The 21000-nt window shown below is 35.4% G+C and overlaps 3 protein-coding genes across 4 annotated transcripts; 1 reads left to right on the top strand and 2 right to left on the bottom strand.

Moving 5' to 3' along the window:
- Positions 1–324: 324 nt before the first annotated feature.
- Positions 325–1390, top strand: LOC103971067 (ethylene-responsive transcription factor ERF069-like). Its single transcript, XM_009385009.3, has one exon. It carries the CDS (start codon positions 484–486, stop codon positions 1135–1137), a length of 654 nt encoding a protein of 217 aa, XP_009383284.2. The 5' UTR covers positions 325–483; the 3' UTR covers positions 1138–1390.
- Positions 1391–5867: 4477 nt separating this feature from the next.
- Positions 5868–13442, bottom strand: LOC103971066 (KH domain-containing protein SPIN1). Of its 2 annotated transcripts, XM_009385008.3 has the most exons (7): positions 13170–13440; positions 12965–13053; positions 11331–11482; positions 10206–10322; positions 10013–10129; positions 8059–8202; positions 5868–6383 (listed from the first exon to the last, which is right to left on the bottom strand). In XM_009385008.3, the coding sequence occupies exons 1-7, from the start codon at positions 13247–13249 to the stop codon at positions 6240–6242; spliced, it is 843 nt and encodes a 280-aa protein (XP_009383283.2). In that variant the 5' UTR covers positions 13250–13440; the 3' UTR covers positions 5868–6239. The 2 variants fall into 2 exon arrangements, with proteins under 2 accessions (XP_009383283.2, XP_064967140.1); XM_065111068.1 differs by lacking the exon at positions 10206–10322 and having other exon boundaries at positions 13170–13442.
- A 3177-nt stretch (positions 13443–16619) lies between these two features.
- LOC135614059 (uncharacterized) lies at positions 16620–20260 on the bottom strand. The gene is made up of 2 exons (XM_065111067.1): positions 18072–20260; positions 16620–17129 (listed from the first exon to the last, which is right to left on the bottom strand). The coding sequence occupies exon 1, from the start codon at positions 19573–19575 to the stop codon at positions 18595–18597; it is 981 nt and encodes a 326-aa protein (XP_064967139.1). The 5' UTR covers positions 19576–20260; the 3' UTR covers positions 16620–17129; positions 18072–18594.
- Positions 20261–21000: the final 740 nt, after the last annotated feature.

Below are 21000 nucleotides of genomic sequence, written 5' to 3'. Positions count from 1 at the left end.
GGTGTCCGAGGGCATGATAAACGCACACGGCGCCGTCCACGTGGTCAACGTGCCTCGATCACGTGAATCATATCCACCGCTGGGGAGCGACGACGACGTCGCCCCCACAGCCCATCCAACGGCTGAGAATTAAATGGTGCCACGTGTTGAGAGACTAGCTGGAGGTGGTATTTTCGAAATTTGATGCGGAAAGCCAACCAACGACCCCGACGCGCCCCATCGGAGGCCAGCTGGCATAGGGGGGGGGGGTAAAATAGTAAATTAGGAAAGATGGGTGGGTTAAAAGCTTTGGGCTGTCGAGCTATCGACTGCCCCCTTTGCCTCCAATCCGTTTGTACCTACCTCGTCCTCGTCCCCCACGACCCGCCATGGATCGAGCCCAAATCATCGCTAAACCCTAACCTTTTGATCTGATTTGCCCCTTTCTATTCATGGTTTTAGAGGTTTCTGGTGTCCGAGAAGTGAAGGAAGAGAGTACCTCTGATGGATCCGGCAGAAGCCTTTTGCGGGATTGAGCTGAAGAAAGTCGGCGTCGCGGGGGGATCGGGTCGCCGGAATAGGATCGTTCGGGTCTACTTCGATGACGCTGATGCCACTGAATCGTCGTCGGGCGAAGAGGAGCCTGGAGCCCGGCGCCGTGTGAAGCGGTACGTGCACGAGTTCAAGATCGAAATGGCCCGCGCGCCGCGGCGGAGGGCCGCGGAGGTGGAAGGAGGGGAGCGAGGGAAGCGGGGGTTCCGCGGCGTGCGGCGGCGGCCGTGGGGCCGGTGGGCGGCGGAGATCCGCGACCCGCACCAGCGAAAGCGGCTGTGGCTCGGGACCTTCGACACGGCGGAGGAGGCGGCGACGGTGTACGACATGGCGGCCCTGCGGCTGAAGGGCTCGAAGGCAGTGACCAACTTCCCGACCGCGAAAGCGGTGGGGGAGGAGGAGGAGGAGGAGCGCGCTTCTCCGACGTCGGTGCTCCGCCACGGCGACGACCGGGAGGCGGCCTTCGACTACACCTTCGACGGGGGAATGGAAGCCCTGGTGCTGGGTGCGGACGAGTCGCCGCAGTTCATGGCGGAGTTCTACTGGCCGAGGCCGCGGCTGTTGGAGGTGGAGTTCGGCGATTTGGATGCCAACGACTTCTCGTAACGGAACTCACGGACGAGGTTTTTTTTACCTGGAATGACGAAACCGCCGTCACTGTTTCGTCGTTTTGGCGAGTTAAAGTGCTTTATAATTTGGTTTGTCGTATTTGGCCGACAACAGTGGACGGGAAGGTGAGTGGAGAGTGAAGTAGCTGGTGCAGGGAGAGAGTGCGTGTGTGTGTGAGACGGCGTCGCATGCTCGCCTTTTCTTGGACGTGTCAAAGCTGTGAGTTATTTGTAGTATTTCTTTTTTTCTCCCTTCCAGCTTTAGTGAGATATGGTGAAACGAATGGGACCCCACAGGGGTCCGCGCGGGCCCACTCCATGGAGGCGGAGCACGCGGGGTGGTTGTGGTGCCTAATTGGTGGGAAAGAGTGGGGCCGGGAATGGAATGGCAAAACGGAGTAACCAATTTCATCTTCACTCAGTAGGAGTTATCTTTTTGAACACAAATTCAACCCAAATAATGAATATTTTAATTTAATTTAAAATAATTAGATAAACAACACATGCTAAGAAAAAAATCGAAACTCAACTACTTAATTAGGCAGTCAAATTTATTTTATTTAAGAAAGTAAAAAAAGTTAAATTCTTAAATGTTCATTTGGAGCACGATTTTGAAAACATCTAATTCATTTTGTCGGCCACACGCTAATGCAATGTTTGAACGTACTTTGATTCTTTCGTGGACTCCACAACGTTCTCCGAAGAAGCTAAAAGCCACAGATGTGTTACCTGTGGAAGGACGCAACCATGACTGAGCTGCTGATGCATCCGAGATGGCACAGAATTCCGTTCAACCACGTCACTCTCCATATCTGCAGTACATACTAAAGCTGATTCATGAGAACCATTGCGTTCATGTTTATCTTTTACATAGATAAAACATGAAATGATATTCTTATATTTCTTATATATTTAATTAATTTATAATTTAAAATTAATTACAAATTTAAATGTATGATTTGATTGAATAAGTTAAGTAACTGAGAAAAATCTTTCTCTTAAAACTTATATAAATACATATTATCTCAATGAATAAAATTATTTTATTTTTTAATTCATCATAGTATCATAGCTTCTCATGCCTTATTTTTCGTTCTTGGTTGTTCGATGACAGTAATCCATCTTTTCTATTGATTTGCCACAATGGTCCTTCTCTTATGTTAAATCTCTCACAATTGACAATAATAGAAAGAGCAGCGTGCTATTATCGTAAATGTCAATTGGAGTTATTTTATCTGTCTATCATCTTCCTCACAAGCTAGCAACAAACACCGCCATCACTGCTGATTACTTTACTCGACGATCTTCTTCCTAAATCTATAATATTCAACATAAATCTGTAATCTTTTTCCTCCTAAATCAGCACATTACTACTACCATCATAGATTTACCCTTCTTGCCCACCACCATCCTCCATCCTTTCCCTTCCATTGGAGATCGCCCCAATAATAGCAATTTCTTTACCATCTGATGCCACTAATATCGTTGTAGCATCAAACATTTTCTCGATGATCCAGCATCGGAGTTCCTCAAGGACGCCTACTGCCTTGTCTTTAATGTTGACAAGTTCTTTGTTGCCAACTTTGTTGGTGTCCTCGGATGCTCCTTCAACGTAGATCCTAGATTTATAGATATGAGATCTCTTGAAGCCTACTCTCGGACCTTCCATGCGATCTACTCCCAAGTCAAAGCAGGAGCTGGAGCTCTTCCCGATTGTTGCTCCTACTCACATGCTAAGTTTTTTATCTATACTAATGAAAATAACATAAGAGGAAAGTACTATTATTAATTATATATATAATGTAAAGGTTATTATAGATGACTTGTGGTCATCCCTTAGTGACAAAAAAGTCGTTCATACTTTCAATAGCCTATGAAATGAATATAAGGAATTGACAATAATAATTCAAGCGTGTGACTCATTAATGTCATTGAATTGTATGACAAGCTAATTGATCGTGAAACATATATGAAACAAGAAGAAATGATGACAAGACCAACTATTATAGCTTAGCTTAATAAAAAAAAAAAAGATAATCAAAACAATAAAAGCTTCAATAAAGGACAAGATGCCTCTTGGACACATTAGTAACACAAGAATCATAATCCTCAACCCTCCAACTATGTGGCAATTTCAATCCGAACAACTTCAAAGATAACTTCAACTATAACTACTATTAGTTTTAGCATCCTAATAATAATAATAATTAATATAAAGTCATTTACCAACTCTATAATAAAATTGGACACACAACATTGTTGGTCTTGACCCATGCCTACTACCACACTCAACCAGCATCAAGTAAACATTATAACTAATCAAATTGCTCATTCAAGCAATTAGATTGTTGGCTTTGGTACTTCTCATCATATCATCTCTTATTTTTAAAACTTATTCATCTACAACAACTATGGAGGCAATGAAGATATCATCATTAGTGATGGTAATAGAATCCCTATTACTCATATTAGTTCCACGACACTTAATTTATACATAAACACTTTTATACTTAATGATGCTTTGTATGCACCTCACGTTACAAGGAATCTTATCTCTGTCTCTCAATTCTATAAATAAAATAATACCTCTATTGAGTTTTTTCCTGACTTATTTCTTGTAAAGGATCTGAGCACAGGGGTATCCTTGGTCCAATACTAGAATAAAAATGATATCTATTAATGACCATTAGCTTTACAAATCACTCAATCAATCACTCTTGCTTTAGTTGTTACTCTAATCGATATGTGTCATCGTCGCCTTAGTCATTCGTCATCCTCCATTTAAGTAGCTAATATCTCATTACTCCCTTGCAACCTTCAAATCAAGTAGAATTGAAACTCATTGCGATACTTGCCTTAGTAATAAAAGTCATAAATTATCTTTTGAAACATCTTTTATATTATGCTCTAAACCACTTAAAATTATTTATACTGATATCTGGGACCCTACCCTAACCATTTTCTTTGATAATTTTAGATTTTATGTTATTTTCATATATTACTTCACTAAATATACATGGTTATATCCTTTCAAATATAAATCTAAAGTCACTAAAATCCTTTACCATTTCAAAACGAAAGTCAAAAACTTCTTCCAATTTATCATTAAAATAATTTACTTAGATAGTGGAGATGAATACCAAGTTTTAACAACTTACCTCTCATCTTGTGGTATATAACTTATCTAAGTTATGACCACATGTACTTTAATTAGTTGGCTCTACCAAATGAAAGCATTGATATTGTTGAAACTAATCTCACCCTCTTACACCAAGCCTTTATATCACTAATCTTTTGGTCGATAGCCTTTTAAGTTATAATCTACCTAAGTAACTGCATGCTCACCCTAATCCATCAATCACCATTTAAAAAATTATTTCACAAAATCTTAAATCTTCAAAAGCTCAAAGTATTTGGTTGTTTATGTTATCACTGGCTACGCCCTTACGTTTCACATAAGTTAACACCAAATTCCAGATCTTCCATCTTCATTGGATACTCCCTAGAACATAATACTTTTTGGTGCTATGATTTTCAAACTTAAAAGGTCTTTATATCATGTCATATTATTTTTGTTGAGTCCACATTTCTCCTCTAAAATATTGCTCCTTCAATAATGCAAGCTACTACAACAATCATATATCACTGAGTTCATATGAGTATACTTTAAACATCCTCAAATATACCTCTACCATATCAACTAACAGTTAGCACCGTACACCATCTACAACTTCTCCATCTATTTTTCTACCAACTCACAATGCTTGATGAAGCAATACCCATGACACTATAATGGTGTCATTATTCTCTACTTGACCAAGTGACACCAAAGTGCATTAATTTGATAAGGTATTTATCACTAATTCTCTATCAATTCTTATACATCTAACATAACCCAATAATACCACCGAGCTTGAACATCACATGACAATATGCCTAAAAAATGATATATTCAAACTACGTCAAATCCTTGACCTTCATGCTACCACAAGCTTTCCGCGTGAGCCTACTGAACCCACAACTATCACCTAAACTGAAAAATCTTCATATTGACATAAAGCCATGAAGAATATGATGTCCTATTTTATAATGTCACATGAACCCTTGTACTATTTTATAATACAAAATATCAACGGATGTAAGTAGATCTTTGAAATTAAGCATAACCCAAATTGATCCATTACCAAATATAAAGTACGTATAGTGGCGTAAGGGTTTCACCACTGTTGTGTATTAATTTCATAGATATAATTAATCTAGTTGTTAACAATATTGGTATATATGTGAATTAGATATTAACAATATCTTTTTATAGGGGATTTTAACTGAAGATATTTTTATATAATAACATCTTAATTTTATTCATCCTTAATATCTAAGTTAAAAAAAATTATTTATAAACTTGATCAAGCTCTAACATATCAAACGAATATCTCAGCCATAAAAAACGTTTTTTTTATGTCACCAGCTTCATCAATTTTCTGACACCTCTTTATTTCTTGTGGGACTCGGGCACCTCCAACGAGGACTTTACACCACTTGGTGACTTGTGCACTGAGATATTCGTTTGAATTAAGGGAAAAGGACTATTTTAGATCCCTTAGGTTTTCGTACCTAAAATTTAGAAAGTCAATGAACGAAAATTTTAGGTATTCGTACCTAAAATTTAGGAAAAGAACCAATGAACTAAAATTTAGTAAGTCAAACACATTCAAAATATGCAGTTAATGAACACTAAAATACTAATACTGCCACATAATAATTATAACATGACCAAAGTCAGTTAAAACAACAAAGACATTTATCCTCAGACATTGTTCATTTGCTCATCCATGACACTACTAGCAAATCAGTACAAACCCGAGAAAATAAATAAAATGAATGTTCTAGGTTTACAAAAAATGTAGCTTAGCATCATTGAACATAGATTTCAGCAACAGTTGCTACCTCAGAGACTGCAAAACCTTCTTTCTATCATAAGATTTTGAGTAGATCATCATAAACTGGCTGCATATTCCAACTCCTTTGTAGAAGCCAAGTTTACAAGGAATTGATTGGAAGACGAGAGTGAGTTGAAAGTGTCAGAGAGGAAAAATGACCCTATCGTGCTGTTTTGGCTCGTTTCATTCCATTATTGAACGGAGAAACACTGCCGGTTGGATGAGGACTGTCATCTCTTAAACCTGAGTTCAACACAGCTAATTCTCGAAGCTGTTGCCTCTTATAGTAATCTTGTGATTCATCCTGTAAAGTAAGAATTTATTGTAACAACCATAGTAGGAAAGACTTGATGAATCCCAAAAAAGATCTTTAAAGTATCTCGGAAGAACAATAAATTGAGGAGAGGGGAATATACAAAACAAATTTCATTCAGATACACTTTATAAATCACTATTTATGGTGCAAACCCAATGATTAAAGTGCTAGACATAGCGCGGAGTAAAGTTTTGCAGAAATACTGCTATAATTTGGAAGTGGAACTCTACGTAACTTTTGTCATAGTAGATGACATACCCAACATAGCACAAGTTGCACCAATGCATATTGATTTCTGGTCTGTGTCCTTGGCATGTCACCAGGCACATGCCTGCGTGGTGCCGACACAGCATTGCGAATGTGATGCTAGTCAGAAACAAGAACTTAATTTTCTGAGACATACTATATTTGAGCCACTAAGTTGGAGTTTTATGTTGTGATACTACTGTGCATCTTGATATCAGACCTTGTCTTTAATTCAGACCCATTAATATCTTCAAGTGGTCATATGTATAAACCAAAGTAGCAGTATTGACATTAGAACATCATTAACATTTGATCAGTAAAGCTAAATATGGGACATGTAGTGATGAACAAATCCCTTGCAATTGTTCCACACTGTGTTAATATAGAGTCTTCAATCTACTGCATATCATGGTGTGAAAATTTATGTAGAAAAAAATATATGTGAAATTGGTAAGTTTATATCTGAGAAGATGCAGTTTCAGTAATATCGTTGTCCAATTATTTCTGCGGCTGCATATGATATTTTGACTCCTAGTATCATGTCAAAAGGGAAAAATTATTAAATTGTATACCTCAAGTGCATTATATGGATGAACATGCTTTTTATTAAAGTTCATTGTTGATAAAATTTGGAAGTTTCAGCTTGTGTATCTTGCTAACAGATAGACTGATCTGTTAATATGCATGTAAGACATCAAGTCTTATTCAACATTAATATGGTTATCTCCACTTATATTTAACTGTTGCTAGATAAATGAAGCTGTGAAGAGTATAAGAGTATATCTTCTTTTCAACAGGAATCCAATTGATAATAAGATAATACCTCTAAGAAGGCAAAAGTTTTAAGAAATCTGAACTAAATTGAAGTACTTTGAGCAACACCAGCACAATGTATTTCTCAATTCAAAATTCCATAAAGTTCCCAAGTTAGAACTCTTTAGGAGTTCATGATAGTTTTTGCATTGCAAAAATGCACTAATAAGCTTCAATATGTATGAATTTTCTAAGAGAAATATAGAATAAAAGACAAGGCAACCCTTGTATAAATCTAGATTAGTAGTAAAGTTTAAATTCTGATGGAGAGATGTCATTGAATGAAAGAGTGGAACTAACAACAAAAGCTGATGGTATAATACTTAAGAGTAGAAATAGCTTTAGGGCTAGATATTGATGAATGACTAAAAAGGCTTCAAGAATAGATATAATTCTCTTTAGAATGCTCATATCTGGTATATATATATGTATATATATGATATATATATGTATATATGTATATGTATATATATGTATATGTATATATATGTATATGTATATATATATATATATATATATATATATATATATATATATATATATATATATATATATATATATATATATATATATATATATATATATAGTTTTGAGAATTACGTACCACTGGTTTCAGCAATTCTTCTATCACTTCCTGTGCATGTCTCAATCTTGCCTCAATAACATTTGCAGGTAACTCGGCCTCAACAAGGATATGCAATGGATCATTCAAGTGTTCATAACCTGGTCTTCCCCTCAGTATTTCCTCCTTTAGAAGAACAAGGTGAATATGAGAGAGAAAATATTAGCACATAAACTAAAACTACTTACAAAAGTAAAGATATAATCTCTAATAAATAAACAAAGAATTGAAGACTGTGCACTCAGACTAGTTAAACAAAGAATGTTGGTTAAGCTGCCACATGAGATGAATTGATATGTGATGATTGGAAATCAAAAGCATCCTAGTTGTTAAAGAAGACAATTTAATTTTCAGAAACAAGCATCTTGGAATGTGAAATTAGTCCAACAAATAAATGATTTGACAATCTATTATGATATGAGAACTTCAAAGCTGACATACAGAAAAGACATGTAACTGGATATTAGAACTTAGAAGTGACGATACAGAAAGGACATTTGATTGGTTTAGTGATTAAGTTCCTCCTGCCTTGAGGATGCTAAGGGACCAAATTTCACGTTTAGACTTAATGGCAACTAATTAAATAGTAATAGTACTAACACTAATCCAAGATTCAATAAAACAAGATGCAAATGACATGTGAAAATACTGAGGTTGATATGCATCAGAGAGAGAAGCTTGATAATGGAAAAAGGAACATCAGAGATCATTATTTTGGGGACAAGGTTGTATAGGAATTCACATTGGAGAGTTATAAATTAGAGTGAAGTTAGTATGAGTTATAAGCAAGTCACATTAGAGTGACTTCTCCAAGTTGATATACTTCTTCTATGTGAACCCATTGTACTCTTTCTTTTTGCTGTTCTTTAAAGTATATATATATATATATATATATATATATATATATATATATATATATATATATATATATATATATATATATATATATATATATATACATACACACACACACACACAAGCGCGACTATCCGACTTCTCTCAACCAAACATGACTCATTATTCACATATAAAAGCCTGAGCAATATCAGTGTTCACATAATAATTAAAAAATGCCTTTTTTGATATGTCAAAATAAAATCAGTAATGCAACATGAGATGTATATATATACGTACATATATACATACATATGTATATATACATACATACATACATATATATACATACATACATACATACATATATATACATACATACATACATATATATATATATACATACATACATATATATATATACATACATACATACATATATATATATACATACATACATACATATATATATATACATACATACATACATATATATATATATATATATATATATATATATATATATCACATTGATCATCCGCAATTTGCATACCATACTTGACTTTTTAACTGTTAAAAAATGGATGAATCCAATCTGAAGAGTAATAGACAGGGGAAACTACAAAGTTGATCATTCCAGGGAAATGTATACAGAGATGAACTTCAAGTTCTACCATTAAAATTCCAATTTGTGTTAGCAGACAGTATGGACCATTTAATTGTGTAGCTATGTAGAAACCTAAAACTTAAGGACTTGTCAAATTCATTTTGGCTATGGCATTATGTGCTGTAGTCATCAATTTATCCAACAAATTTCTAGATGGACTATTGAAAATTTGTCCTAAAGATACGAAATGTGCCCCATTATATGACTCTTTAAGAATTGGTTTAGACATAAATCAAGGGAAAAGGAACTTTATTGAAATTGCAACATTGAGCTCATTGAATCAAGAAAACATAAGCCTGGAAAATATTTTTTGATTGATATGCTTTTTTTTTCCTACCCTGATACCAGTAGAAAAGGGAGGGAAGCACCAGATAAGGTTGACTAACATGGAGTATCATGTCACCACAAAGAAGAAAGTAGCTAATGTTTTGATACCTGGCCAAGATCTTTTATTGAACCTTTTCCTCTAACGTAAACACGACATCCAGTTGATGCTTCAACTCTTTTTAACGAATTGCCCCTGGGTCCAAGAAGGCGCCCGATGAAATTGAACTATATGCCACATAAAAAAGTGAATTACAGACCAAAGAACAACACCGTGAAAGGTGTGGGAATAAAAAATACATACATTAGGGTAGGCATCCACTGGAATTTCTAAACGCAGTATTTTCTTTACAATGCATGAACTTGGAAACATTGATGTTCCTTGCCAATTCATTGCAACTTCTTGGGGAAAACCTAATCTCTTCTCAAGGATAATTTCAGGAAAAGGCAGAAAGATCAATAGCAGCCAGCAAAGGAAATATGATACAAACTTGAAAAGACGAATCATTTAATACAATTGTTCAGTCAAAAGACTCTGCAAAGGAAAATAGAAAAAGGGGAACTGTATATCAGGAATTTAGCCAATAATATGTTATGAGCAACTTATATATGGTTCTGTTATACAAAAACAGCAATAATATGAGTAAATATGAAAAAAAACCAGCAGATGAATTGATACATGTTTACCAATAAGAATTTAATTGAAACTTTACAACCATTATCTTTATAGATATGAACTTAGGATATCTACACACTGATAACACCCTTAACAAAGGGAACCTGCAAGGACAAAACTTAGTGTTGTAGTATCATAAAGACATTAATTGTTAACTAATTTTAGGTAAATGTAGGTCATGTGACTAGGAAAGACGATATTAAATCTTTTAAAGAATCTGTATGACATGAGATTCCCAATAATGCATCTTGATGTGGATAATCATGTGGAAATGATAGTTGTTCTATTTATGATGAGCTTATACAAAGAATTTATGGTGATCTTTGGTCAGCTAGATACCTTTTTGCAGTTATCATTTCTTGGTAGGAAATTGACTTAGATCATCTTAACTCATAGCATATCCTATGACCTCAAAGTTATCAATTATCATATTTGTGGGATGGATGTCAAAACTTCCTTATTATCAAAACCTTTCAAATTTCAATACACAAGGAAATTAAATCTTGCTTAAAATCAATCTCTATACTTTTTTACTAACAGTATTCTTAGACATCATGAATGAACGATTGCCATTATAGATGGAAGGCAAGAAAAGATTAAATAACAACATCTCTAGCTAATCAACCAGATAAACAAGAAACAAATTAACTAGCTTAGAAGCGTAAATATATAAAATGTACAAAACTATGAGAGCTCATGAAACTTACAAGAGTTTTCCTCAAAAAGAAACTATAAAGATATATAAATATCTACCTCCTGTGGGAGCGCACTCCATCCACCATAACCAGTCACCCCAGAACTAGAAATAAGGGTAGAAGTAGCCATGGGACTGGGACTTCTGTGATGCAACTGGTTATAGTCACCAAACCCTTGTTTGGAGACCATGCCTGAGACTCGCATTATCTCTGTCAGCAAGTAATTTATCAAATTCTATATCATAAAAGAAGCTGAACTTTTACTACATCTAAGAACCCACCATTTGGTAAGTTGTTCCTGCCTTTGCGTTAGCTTATATTCCACACATTTGATGATAAGAGAAGTTACAGCATTAAAATGGATCCATTCGCCATCTTCAAATTTACAAGTGGATATTGAGTCTCTTGTATAATATATATAATAGTTCATTTCTACACTAGTATAGCTGTATGTATGACTAATTTCTAGTTTTTATGACGTCCTTGGGCTTGGCTGATAAATAACAAACATTGGCATTGGCCAGAAATAAGTAGTGAGAGTTTGTTTTTCTAGGACAAGCTCAAGTGTTTTTTCTTTCATTTTTTGTACTCTTATATTAAGGAATTGTGTTCATCTCTGCCTCCAACTCTGCACCTTAGTTGTTAAGACATATCAGCAGTCTCGTGACCAGCAGCACCTATATCCACTCCTAATGAACCTGCACCCAGAGTTTGAGCCTTTACAATTGCAACATCTCCATCACGACTCCATCCCTCGGCTTCACACTATGTTGTCTAAGTTGATCGCCCAGGCGACTCACCTTCCAATTTTTCTAGTGGCATGTTAGGTACTGTTTCTTTAATTACAGCAACAACAATGGCATGTTAGGTCCATGTGAATGTGCTGTGCACATAATCTCAAGTTAGCAGTCCAAACCTCCATCTCAGAAACAATTCTTCAAACACTACATTCGTATCTGCTTTGTCCCATTAAAAAACGGATACTCAGATGATAATGATGTCCCCTAGCTATCTATTTTTTTCCTAAGATAATTAACTTTTAAAAGTTCTTGGAATTCACCAGTTAACAACCGCATGAATGTCTCCAGAAAAAGCATTCTCCAAATGTGATTTCCATGTTAGCAGAAAAAGAATACTGTTGAAAACATATTACACTGGATTACATCAAAAAAGATGATTGTGCAGCTTTCAATAAGATAAACATTAATAAAGAACACATCTAAGAAATTCCATTGAACTAGAGCAAGAAACAACGAGAACCTGAGCATAAAAACCAAGAACAAAGGAGGAAAATCACAAGCAAGAAATGGCTTGCCAATAAATTAGAGAAGTCTTTCTGACAAACAACTTGAACGCAAGCACGGAGAAAGCAACAGAACAAGATTCATTTGACAGGGATTAAGCACATAGAGAAAGAAGCAGACACTTGTTGAATTAGTTTGGCAGCATAACTTTCCAACAGAGCACTTGGTGTCTTCACTAATAAAAGGAAACAATTAAATGAGCCTACAGAAGAACTACAAGAAATATGCATTCGAAGACCAATCATGGTGTAGTTCCGAATGAAGAAAGTTTCCACTCGCAAAAATCCTTGACATCTAAATAGAAAAGATGAGCAAACAAAGAGCAGAAGCCTATTAAGTTGATGATCTAATTGGAAGCCCCCAAAAAAAATCCTTAGAAAGAACTAACCTTGATTCAACAAGCGACTACATATAGGAAGAACCTGCATGAAAGGCCCAAGCTTCTGATGTTCTGCTAACAGCTCTGCCAAGTACTGACTGCAACAGAAGAAAGAACCGAACCCCAAGATTCACAATCACCAATTGCAAGCAAATCATCACAAAGATGAAACTTTTAGACAAGAAATAGGAGAATCTTTTCTCTCTCTTGTTACCTATCCACATCTGATGTGCTTCTTATCTGCGGGGAGACAACTCTGGCAGGGGAGAAGCTATGAGTATATAAGCCAGACATGCTGGTGTTCCGGAGAAAAGAGGAAACAAAGCAGAGAAGAGCGATGGGGGAAGGAAGGGTAGCAACTGAGATGGAAGAAAGATGCAGTCTTGGGTACCCAAGGAAGGTTTCACCCCCTTGTCAATGTGGGCTGCCGTGGAACTCGGAGAACATATAAATATTAGGGAGCAAAAAGGTCTTGGAAAAAGTTAATGAGTGGCTCAATGGATTCTGCTGAGAAGGTTTAAATTGGTGCATGGGTTTTCAGGGTCATATCCACAACCTTTTACAGAGAGAGAGAGAGAGAGAGAGAGAGAGAGAGAGAGTGTGTGTGTGTGTGCATGCAATTTAGAAAGAAATGAGAATTATTGAGGGAGCTTGGAAATTGGAACATTGCTGAAAGTGTGAGTTCTTTTCTTTATGTTGTTTGATATTTGCATGTATGAGAGAAGCTTCTCAATCATTCCCAAGCAAGAAAAGTAATAGCTGGCTCTAACAGCACTTCTTTATCAAGTCTTTCTTTTCACTAGATAAGAAATTTGTATTTCTAAACAAAAACTAAATTGTCAATCAGAAAAAGATTAAAATATTTTTTAAAAAATAAATTCATCGATATAAGATCTAAAAAATATCAATATATATTATTATCTTTATTTCAGTAAGTATACTTTTGAAACTCAAATTTTCATATTCGTAAAAAAATAATTTTATCATTATATTTTACTGTCAAATCTTATAATCATAGTTTATTACAATAGCCAATAGAATTCGGATGAATTTTAATATAACTACGAGTGAGAAGATTTCGTCATAGTCAATATCTTACCTTTAATGATATCTTTTAGCCACTAGCTTTGTTTTATAGGTTTTTATCTTTTCATCTACTTCAATTTTTTTTTAAAATCCCTAAAAATTAAAAAGTTTAATATTTTTATTTTTTATTTTTATTTTGCAGAAAGAAGGACTACATCTGCAAATGTTGAGGGATGAGTTCCTGTGGGTTTTGGAGTGAAGAGTAGGCAGATGGTTGTCAAACAAAAAAAAAAAGAGCTTTTATTGTTCTCACATGAAAGAGTTTGGCTAAAGCACGAGAACATGAGATTGTCCATGAAGCAATAAAACCATGTCTTCCTTGTTTGCCTGCCATGAGATTTGATGTCCACCATACATACAAACTACCTTTTCCATGTATACGGCACAAAGCCATCTTGTGACTGATCGATGAAGCTACACAGCTATAGCAATCATTGGATGTGATCTCAAAGCTAGATGGATTGAATTGTCTGTGGAGTTCTGGATCAAGCTTTTGAATTGATTTGAAGCAGCAAAGCGAAGATATAAATCACATCAGCCCACTGTTTAGTTCCTTTCTAGATCATGCAGCTACCACCACCATTCATTCACATTGTTGGAAGATGCATCATACGAAGCTCAATCTACATCAGAGTCTGAAACAGTCCGTCAGTCCTCAAACTATTCAAGTAAAGATTATAGAGATATCTCAATGCCTTTCTCATTTCCACTTCACTCTCATCGTGTCACAGGCTATGACAGCAGAGCAAGGTGAAGTTTAGAGCGACGTTACTGTCAGTGAACAATGCAAGGACAATGGCACAGTAGAGGGAGGAAGAACAGCAGCATAGGATTCCCTGATGGTGTAATAGAAAAAGGAAAGGGCAAGGCATGTTGAGATGGGGCAAGTAGTACAGATATCTGGGTGTTTGCTTCTTCTTCTTCTTCTTCTTCTTCTTCTTCTTCTTCCCACAACCAACCCCAAACTCCTCCTTTCTTTTGTTATGTGTCTCGATGATAGATTGCTCGGTAACTAAAATTGGAGTCATGAAAATAATCACTTTGTTATTTATAAAAGTGATATGATGCACTTAGATCCTCTCATGAAGCTTTTGATGGGAGCCCTGTGCACAAAGTTTATTCTTAACAATACTCTTAGTGGGGCCTCAAAAAGTCTTAAATTATGTAAAAAAATCTTAATATCATTTCATCTAAAAGCATAAGCATTTATATGAGACACAATATTAATTTATATTTTTAACACTTTGCCTCTAGGTGACAAATTATTCAACATAATATGTGAAAATTAGTCAGGTTATTTTTTTTTATATAAGCATAGCTAGGTAGATGACTTGACCCAAAATTTATCAGAATTTTTTTAATAAGTGTTACCTTGATAAATTTTTAAGAAAGGATGTTTCATCGTAATACCATAAACTTTTGATTTATGATATTTGATAATAAAAATATTCTCCTTCGATAGTGACTATACACGATGATTTAATAAACGATAAAGACGTAAGATCTATTCTGGATATTAGTCCAAAAAAGTGATTAGAGAATATTCTATTTAAAAAAATTAATCTACTATAAAAAGTTATCTTTGTCATGGTAATTGAAATTAATTATTATTTACTAATTTACTCCAACTTAAAATCTTAAGCTTATCAAATTATGAATTAATCTCAATATTAGTTGATTCATCAAAAGTGATCTCTTGATTACAACATCACAACATTATATACTATGCTTATATATATATATATATATATATATATATATATATATATATATATATATATATATATATATATATATATATATATATATATATATATATATATATATATTATAGTACTTTTATTATTGATCTTCTCATAAAAAATTATTAGTGTTTCCCGTAATTATTTTTTTCCTTAGTTAAGACATTGAATTGGTTTATAAATTAGTTATATTTCATTCTTGTGTTTTTCTTTCTATCATTGTTGGTGTATGAAAGTAGTATATGCCAACCATATATTTTTAAGTGGTTTTTTTCATATACATATGATATAATTAGAACGATACGAAGAAGATTAACACGACGTGTATAAATCAAATGAAGATAATAGATTTCTTAAAGGATTGCCCTTGTCCTCTACGATTATGTATAAAAATAGACTATTGTAATCACAAGGTTCTCAATTATCCACACAAGGATGAGAAACAATATTATGGCAACATGAAACACATTTTCAGAATTTTTTTTACTTTCACTATTAATTTATTATATATTTATTATTTTCTAAAGCATATATATAATGTGCCAACTACCTGAGATCAATCTACAAATATTTATTTTAAAAAAATTGAAAGATATTTCTATTACATCAAATGACATACAAATACTATACACAAATAGACAATTACAAATCTTTACTAGCAATTTACTTTCATGAGTTCTATTTCACTCCCATTCTTTATTACTATTAAGCTATTATCATTATCCTCCCACAATACTGTGCCCAAGTGGACAATTTTGATCTCACATTTCGCAACTATAAACGATAGGCTCAGTTTGTAGAAATTAAGACACATTTAAGTTGGTTTTGACCAAAGATTGCCAGACACAAGTGAAGCCTGTACTGCCTCCTTCATTAGCTGACACATTCAGCATAAGATGGCTCTCATCTCCATCTGTTTTGAAGAGTCCATATTGTACACAATCCATTAAAATGCAAAAGAAAATTACACTTTTGATCAGAAGGATTGAGAATTCTTTTTGTTTTGAGAATACGTTAGTTAATGTGACCGGTAACACTTTATCAGATCGCGGAAAGATTCTGATACTAAAATCTCTCTTTACCATTTCCCATGTGCAAAAGAAGAAACAATTGCATGCTGGAGCTCTAGAGATGCTGTCTAACATAGGACAAAGATGCCAAGAAAAGTGGGACAGGACTCTTGTGTTTGTTCCACAAACCAAAGTAAACTTGTTTGTTCCCCATCATCACTTTTGCAACGTTAACATTCTCACTGGGAACAGTTCAGAGGAGAGCAGCTGCTGCATTGTTCATGGAGACTCGACTCTCATGGATGTTGTCTCATCTCTGTGACCTGACTCTTATGTCTGCATGTGAGGAATATAACATTGTTAACTCATATAAATCCATGTGAAAAATTCAGTAAATTTCTGTGGGTGCAAAATGTTGCAGTATTCTGGAGCTCAAAAGTATCAAACATTCCACTAATAGCTATGGGTAAGATCACATAGAAACTCTACATAATATTTATTACCTTGAATTTTTCTTGTATTTCCCAAATGATAAGGATAATAAAAAAGGATTGAGTAAAAAAAAATACTATTTTTATCAACAACTTGGACGTAGATGAGTCCCTTTTGTAATGAATTATAAAATGAACTTTTTCAAGAAAGATGTGAATTCAGAAGCATTGGTAGAAATCTATAAAATGAACTTATTCAAGAAAGAAGGATAACTCTATTCTTAAGAGGCAAGGACTAGTAGAGATCTTCCACTGAGACTCACTAGATATAATTTAATTAAAACAAAACATATTTGCAATCTTGATTTCTCAGATAAATCAAGTTATCTTGATTGGCATCGAAATTGCCTGCATATCTTGATGTAACAATGACACCGATAGAATGTGCAAGATGAGAATGTCTTGTAAAGTAAAACAATAAATATTTTTTATAAAAAAGATAAAGAAAGCTATGATGCAAAAGACGCAAAATTTTAGAGGCCGTAACTATGGTTGTGGTGCTAAGTGGTATACCGGGCAACCAGAGATCCGATTTATCTAAATATCAGAATCAAAGAAGCATTGAGCGTAACAATCAAGCCAAATATTCAATGTTACTATTGGAAAAGAAGTGACCATATTGAAATTTTTTGCAATAAAAAATGGCAGCATCAATAAGATCATTTTGTGGGAGGAGATAAAAAACATTCATGAATGATAAATTTAGCACAATTTTAGTTAAAAGAAAGCACAGCTGCACTAGCACACTATTGACAGTATTTGGAATGAGTGGAAGGGTGAATTTTACCTTTCTCCGAAACTTTCAAGAACTGCAGCATGGCGAGCAGAGAATTGTCTGAAAGAATATAGAATTGGCAGCACAAGGAGAGATCAAAATTTCCCAAAAAGATGTGCATTAGCTTACAAGAGTAGCCCCACAAAAGATGAAATGAACGATATCTCAGCTTTATTAGCGCAATCCTCTTAAGCACAGCAGACAACAAATAAATAATTGAAACAGTTCCGTCTAGCAAGAAATGCCATCTCCTTCGTGGCCTTTTTACATGACAACAGGCATTTCAAATAATAAGAATATGGTAAAACAGTGAACAACCTCCCTGCAAAGAATTTCTACCTCAAATTAGCATCGAGGGTCTGAGTGCACAACGAAACTGGTACCATGGAAATCTCATTGCAACCAACAAAGGCACAAGGAACATAGCAATGGCTGTCATCTGTTCCACATATATGAAACACTTGAAAGACGGTCCTCAGCTCATTCCTGGCTAATCATCCTTCAATGGACTCCTTTGCTGATCCAACAGTAACACTCAAGCAACAAGTTCATTCTCCAGGACCGGCTGTGTCCTTGTCACTGAAGCCACCGGCACTCGCGCATCTCCAACACTTGCTGTTTGTAGTGATACTCCTGCATTTGCATGCTGCTCCATCTGTTCCACCTTCTTATTCTGCTTATAACGTTGCATGAAGTAAACAAGTAGAGCCAAGAAAACCAAAGCAACAAATCCACCAACCGCACCAACAACAATCTTCCACACCTTTGACTTGTTACTACTCTTAAAGCCACCAGGGCTTGGCCGTGGCCTTGGTGTTAAACTTGGTGCTGGGGAAGGAGCAATCTCACTGGAGTTGACAACGATGGAGAAATGGCCCTGTCGGTATGTTGAACAAACATTGCTTGATACCAAGTCTCTGAAATATGGCGAGCCATCTAAACCAAACCACACACATCTGGCAATTGTACCACTCGGCACAGGAGTGACATTTGTGAAGTTGATGGATATGGGTGATTCCAAAACCACAATATTTAACTCAGGCAAGTTTGTGGCAGACAAATTTGCCGCATCATAAGCAAGGAGACCAAGAACTGGAGTCAGGTAACTATAGCCAGGAAGAGGGTAGTAGACAGAAGACCAGTTGCCAAGACTCTGATAAACCAAGACCAGTCTTCGGACATAAGGTTGCACAACTACACCAACTGGAATGCTGAATTCCTTAAAGCTATGAACTCCCCTCTTTCTCAGACTCCCACTTCTGAGCCTTATTGCTGCAATCTTGATGCCAGTGAGGTTGGAAGGGACAGTACCATTATAGGAAATCCCGGTGCGGGGACGAACAATAGCACGGTAAGCATAATCCTGAAGGAGAGCGTCTAATGATCTTGCAGTGCTTGCAAAAGAAACCGGTGGCTGGGCCTTATACTGGCACGCAAACAACACCCCAAGGAGTGCAAGGAGAATGATCAAGTGGCGAATCAATTCTGTGGATCCTAAAAGCTTCTCAGACAGCATATTCAAATGATAATATCTTCCTTACCACTATGAAAGGGATCTGGATGATGCAAATCCTCTATCAATTTTGGGAATACATGCGCAGAGGAATAATTGTAACGAGTGCTCAGAACAACATCAAATGACAGTTAATCAACGAACGCATATGACTTCCCATCAAGAAAGCTTCCAACTCTCGGAAAAAATAGGCTTGAACTCATAAATAAACAGCAGCATCTAAGCTCAAAATCCAAAATTTTTTGCCCAAAGCACCTGAATCATGCCGAACTGAGACCATGATGTAGCCAAGATTGCTTCAAACTTCAACAATGCCTCCGCTTTCCTTGCCCCAAGAACACCAAGAAATATTGGAGACCACCATATAATCCTAAATTGTCTTTCTTTCGCAGCACCGGAGCTCAAAGACCCTCTAACTAGCTGAAATATTCGACCTTTTCGCAATGCATGATGGTCGAGGAACCAACGAGCTTAAATCCAACTCCAGCAGCAACGACACAGAGAGAAATCTTGCCAAAACAAAGCCCCAGAAAGTTCGCCGAGAAAGGCGACACTGATCTCCCACCAGCAGTGGAAAGAATCACAGCGAGATTAGGGCTCCGGAGAACCCTAAAATCTCTCCAAAAACGCGATCGAAAAGGAAAAAGGAACTCCTTTTGGGGGGCAGTACGAACAGTAATGGAAGGGAAGAAAGAGGAGAAGCACAGATAAAACCCCATCGAGACTTCTTTGCTTCCCAAACTGCCCCTCCGTTAAGGGGGTTGAGCGTGTCATTTTGAGCATAAATATTTGGTGTTATTTTTTCGTTTGCATCCCTCTTAATTACATTTATCACATATGTCCTCACCAAACCTAAAACTTGCATATAAATATATATATATACATCTTCGTAATGAAACTATCATTTGAATATTATTTAAAATTATAATTAATATTAATATTCTTCTAAAAAAGTATTTTTGTACATTTTAAATAGACAAGATGGCATGTCTCTAGTTTTAAATTGGTCTATATTCAAATTAAGAGATTGAAAAACATAAAAATATTTTAGTAGGGACTGTAGATAATAATTTAAATATTTTTATACCACCGATCCATCTAGCTTATTATTATTATGTAATTAAGCACCATCAATTAATTATCATTTGACTATTATTTGAAATCATAATGAACACTACTGTTCTTTTATAATATAATTTTTAGATATTTTATATTTATATATAATATTATTAACCACAGTCGGAGATTATTAGCACTGGAATATACGAGGATAAATATGTTATTTAGAATCTTTACATGAACAGATATGTAAATATGTTGTATCTAATCATAATTTTACCAGATGAAGGGGCTTTTCTAATAAAAACACAACGAACCTTGACGTGCATTTACGTCTGAAAGACCGCTTCTGGACCGTTCGTTTGAGAT

This window comes from Musa acuminata, chromosome BXJ2-6 (genome assembly GCF_036884655.1).
Source record: "Musa acuminata AAA Group cultivar baxijiao chromosome BXJ2-6, Cavendish_Baxijiao_AAA, whole genome shotgun sequence".
NCBI lineage: Eukaryota > Viridiplantae > Streptophyta > Magnoliopsida > Zingiberales > Musaceae > Musa > Musa acuminata.
This window is presented reverse-complemented; position numbering and strand designations above follow the sequence as displayed.

Excerpts from the sequence above, each read along its gene's own strand:
- LOC103971067 (XM_009385009.3), top strand. The coding sequence starts at position 484 with ATGGATCCGGCAGAAGCCTTTTGCGGGATTGAGCTGAAGAAAGTCGGC.
- LOC103971066 (XM_009385008.3), bottom strand. The coding sequence starts at position 13,249 with ATGTCTGGCTTATATACTCATAGCTTCTCCCCTGCCAGAGTTGTCTCC. Across the intron at positions 10,323-11,330 it reads GGAGTGCGCTCCCACAGGAG|AGATTAGGTTTTCCCCAAGA; the intron begins GTAGATATTTAT and ends ATCCTTGAGAAG. Across the intron at positions 8,203-10,012 it reads CAATAAAAGATCTTGGCCAG|GAGGAAATACTGAGGGGAAG; the intron begins GTATCAAAACAT and ends GTTCTTCTAAAG.
- LOC135614059 (XM_065111067.1), bottom strand. The coding sequence starts at position 19,575 with ATGCTGTCTGAGAAGCTTTTAGGATCCACAGAATTGATTCGCCACTTG.